Source organism: Bactrocera latifrons, unplaced genomic scaffold (genome assembly GCF_001853355.1).
Source record: "Bactrocera latifrons isolate USDA-ARS-PBARC rearing strain unplaced genomic scaffold, ASM185335v1 scaffold_33, whole genome shotgun sequence".
In the NCBI taxonomy this organism is placed as follows: domain Eukaryota; kingdom Metazoa; phylum Arthropoda; class Insecta; order Diptera; family Tephritidae; genus Bactrocera; species Bactrocera latifrons.
Genome location: NW_017536963.1, coordinates 1,876,894 through 1,880,621, shown reverse-complemented (window position 1 = coordinate 1,880,621; position 3,728 = coordinate 1,876,894). Strand labels below are relative to the sequence as shown.

General features: G+C 29.2%; 1 protein-coding gene across 1 annotated transcript; it reads right to left on the bottom strand.

Annotated features, from left to right (window-relative positions):
- Positions 1 to 1,732: 1,732 nt before the first annotated feature.
- Positions 1,733 to 3,232, bottom strand: LOC108971183 (longitudinals lacking protein, isoforms A/B/D/L-like). The gene is made up of 2 exons (XM_018937069.1): positions 3,145 to 3,232; positions 1,733 to 2,803 (listed from the first exon to the last, which is right to left on the bottom strand). Exons 1-2 carry the CDS (start codon positions 3,146 to 3,148, stop codon positions 2,175 to 2,177), a joined length of 633 nt encoding a protein of 210 aa, XP_018792614.1. The 5' UTR covers positions 3,149 to 3,232; the 3' UTR covers positions 1,733 to 2,174.
- Between the last annotated feature and the right edge of the window lie 496 nt (positions 3,233 to 3,728).

Sequence of the window (3,728 nt, the reverse complement as noted above, 5' to 3'; positions counted from 1 at the left end):
AAAATATATAGCAAATAATCTAAAAATTGCTCGTGAAATTTTTTAGGTTAATTTTCACAGGGCATATTTTGCGGCAAGTTGTCTGACATTACACTACGAGTGTGGCCTTATTCACATAAAAAAAAAATATTTAAATATTTATTTATACATACATCATATAATAACAGTTGAACAATGCTTAGCAAAAAAATGGCAAGATTCATTGAGATTTGACAAAATAAGTATAAATTTAAAATTGTTCAAAGCAAATACGTTGAATACACTTGCACTGCAGCGAAATGTCATTTAAAAGCCAATGACAAAAATTAAGTGAAACGAATAGCAAAATTACAAAAATATTTACATAGAATGCTTGCAAGCCTACATTTCATATTAATTAACAAATAATAAATGGGAGCCTTAAAATTCCTGAGCGATCAGCAGAACTGATAAAATATTTATATACATATATGATATTTTATGTATATGCTTGTGTTTTAAACCTAATATTTTGTAAAATAAAATTATAAAATTTAAGTAAAATTAAATGTAGTTTACTGTAGTTAGAACTTATTCGAAATATGTACGAGAGAACAAAAGTTTAGCAACGCTTTGAAACCGCTTATGCAAGTTTTAATTCAATCGTGTTTAAATATGCATGAATATTTTTTTAATTTGCAGTTATTTTTTGCGTTCTTTTTTTAAATCTCCATTTTTGAGGTTTTGAGGTATCAAAAAATGTTTGGTGGCTGTAAAACTTTGATATAAAATTTGAGGTCATACCCAAACTTCAAAATGTCTGATATGTATACATATCAGCGGCACCAAATCATTACTTATAACTAAGCATAAATTAGAAAATTTCCGTGAAATTACTTTAAAGCGCAGTTTGTGATAATGTTTACAGTATTGTTTTTAGACTTTTTGTAAACTGTAAAATAATTACCAAATTTAATATACTTTTAGCAATTGCTGTGCGCAGTCCTAAACAAAATTTAACAGTTATGCCGTGCTTTTCAGCAGTTGCAGCAAGTGTTTACAGTGAAACCTCGATATGGCGAACTTATTTTAAGAATGTTTTTAATATTTTAAGATAATATATACGTGTTTTTAAAGCATTACATTGTGTTTTTCTTTTTTTAATTTTTATAAAAAAGTAATTAAAAAGCGAATGTAAAAAAATAAAAATTAATTAAAAATAATATTACCATAAAAACAAAAACCTACAACCCTTTAAAGCCTTTTTCCGAAATTCTTCCTAATAACGTATTTTTCCCCATCAGAAGTTTAACGTTAAATTTTAAAATATCAAGCTATTAAAAATTAATTTAAAAATAACCGAAAATTAATTAAGAATAATTTTCAAAGTGATTTTATGTTTATCTATTAATTATCTAATTAATAACTATATTTTATATTCAATCATTTTTATTAGCTCTCTATATTTACGAATTGTTTTAAAATTTCTGTAATTTATTTTTCTATTTATATTTATTGTTTATTTATTAATTATTAAATATTATTCATATTCTCATTATAAATTAAAATAAGCCAAATAAATGGTAATTGTAAATTTATTATGTGAATTTTTTAATAAATTATTATTTTTATTTCCTTTATTTTTTTTAATAATTTTTGAAAATAATTCAAATATAGTAAAAACTTAATTTCAAAAATTAAAACTTATTTTAATTTAAATAAAATTAAAAAAAAAAAAACGAAAATATATTTTTTCATAATTTGATAGCTTAGATATTAGAAAACATCTCTCTAAAAGGACTTTTCAAAGTTCCATTTATTTCCGAACTTATAGCCCTTTTTGTTTCGTGGTAACTAAACCGGTTAGAGCTGTGGACTAAATTTAAAACGCGTTTTACTCGAAACCACTTTTTTGTAGCGGTGTTTATTCCTGATTCTTTAAATATTTCATCTACTATGTAATATTGAATTTTTTTTAATTGTTAGTTTTATTTCAAAGCATTCATTATATCGAGTTTTCACTGTACTTACTTGGTATGCGCGTGAATTACTTGCACTTACGAACTTGTGCCACACTAATAAGATTAATAACAAGAGCTTAAAAGACTCCATAATCACGTCAAAATAAGTATGAGCGCCTAAAACTGCACTACATATTTAAAAACAAAAATATGTATTTGACTAATATTCCCTGCTTCTTAGCGTCGCTTATACGCTCAATCATCTTCATCATCATAGTTATCATCGTCATCATCATCACTATCCTGCAAAATGGGCACAGCGGTAATAGTCAGGTCTCTGCTGCCCAGACCGAAACCAAAGTGTCCCACATCAAGTAATGCGCTAACCGGCATGCCCTCAACTTCACCGTCACCTTCACCATAGACACCATCATAGTCCAATGTGTGCTCCTCATAGCGGGCTGGATCGTCACACTCCTCTTCGGTGCGTATCTCATAGAGACTCTCTTCGTTGTCACGTGACGCCGCATACAGCTCACAATGCTTACGCTTCGCATGACGCAACACATGATCTTTGCGACGCGATCGATACTCACACGAAATGCACTTGTACTTTTTCTTTTTCAGACAGTATTTGCGCACATGCTCCTGCAGCTTCTGATGCGACTTATAATAACGGTTGCAATGCTTGCACTGCATGAAGTTCTCACGCTGCAGCTGCGACGTCACGCCTCTGCTATTATTATTCAAATAACCGTATAAATCAGTCGCTGCCTGCTCCTGCCGGCGCGTCGTGAGGAAGGCGGAGGTGCCGGGCAACGAGGCGCCAGACGCGCTCACGCTCGTATCAACGCCCAGCAGACTGCCGAGTATAGGATACATGTCTGGCGTGGTGTTCACGTATGTTTGTATGTGGCGGGCAACGGAAAAAATATAAGGCAAAACAAATGAAAAAGAAATAAAAAAATATATTTTTAATAAAGAACATAACTGTAATTTAAATGAAATGTATATAAAATACTACAATAGTACAACAACACAAATATTAATTTCAACAATAAACAAACACTTAAAGGGTTAGGGAGATTCAAGGTGTGTTTATGGTAACAGAGGTTTTGAGGTTGTGTTTCATTAAATGTGTGTGTTTAAGTAAGGTTAAGTTGCAAAATAATGAAAATTTTGTAATACAAAAATTAACTTAAACATTAGAATGCAGTTTAATTACCCATAACTGTATGTATGTATGTGAGTCGCTTTGCTTTGACGTTTAAAAATGTACCAATTATTTATGAACGTTTGTACTGTTGATGATTATGTAACGGGCAAGTGATGAATGTGCTATATATGTATATACATATGATTTATGTATCTATGTCACGCATGACCTTTATATGGCTGTATGTATGCATGATGAGGCATTAAAAAATCATTTTGCTGTCGAAAATCTTCCAGTTTTTGTTGTATTTAATAGTTAAATGGCTAATGATGATGTTGATGAATACTTTGTTTATATGCTTGATGTCTATATATGCTTAAGCGTGTAAAAATTTTGTCTGCAAATAATCACGTGCACTTAAATAAAAATAAATAAATTGAAATAAAAATAAAATAATAACTTTTTCGCTTTAATTATATTTTTTTTCCTACAGAAACACTTGAGAAAAAAGAAACATAATGTATTCACGCGTGTTTTACAATTTTTTTTTTGGAATTTTAATACCTTTAAAAATCATTGAATTACGTATTAAATATTATTAATTATTTATTTAGTAATTTGAGTGTGGAATTAAATTAAAACTTTAGCAAATG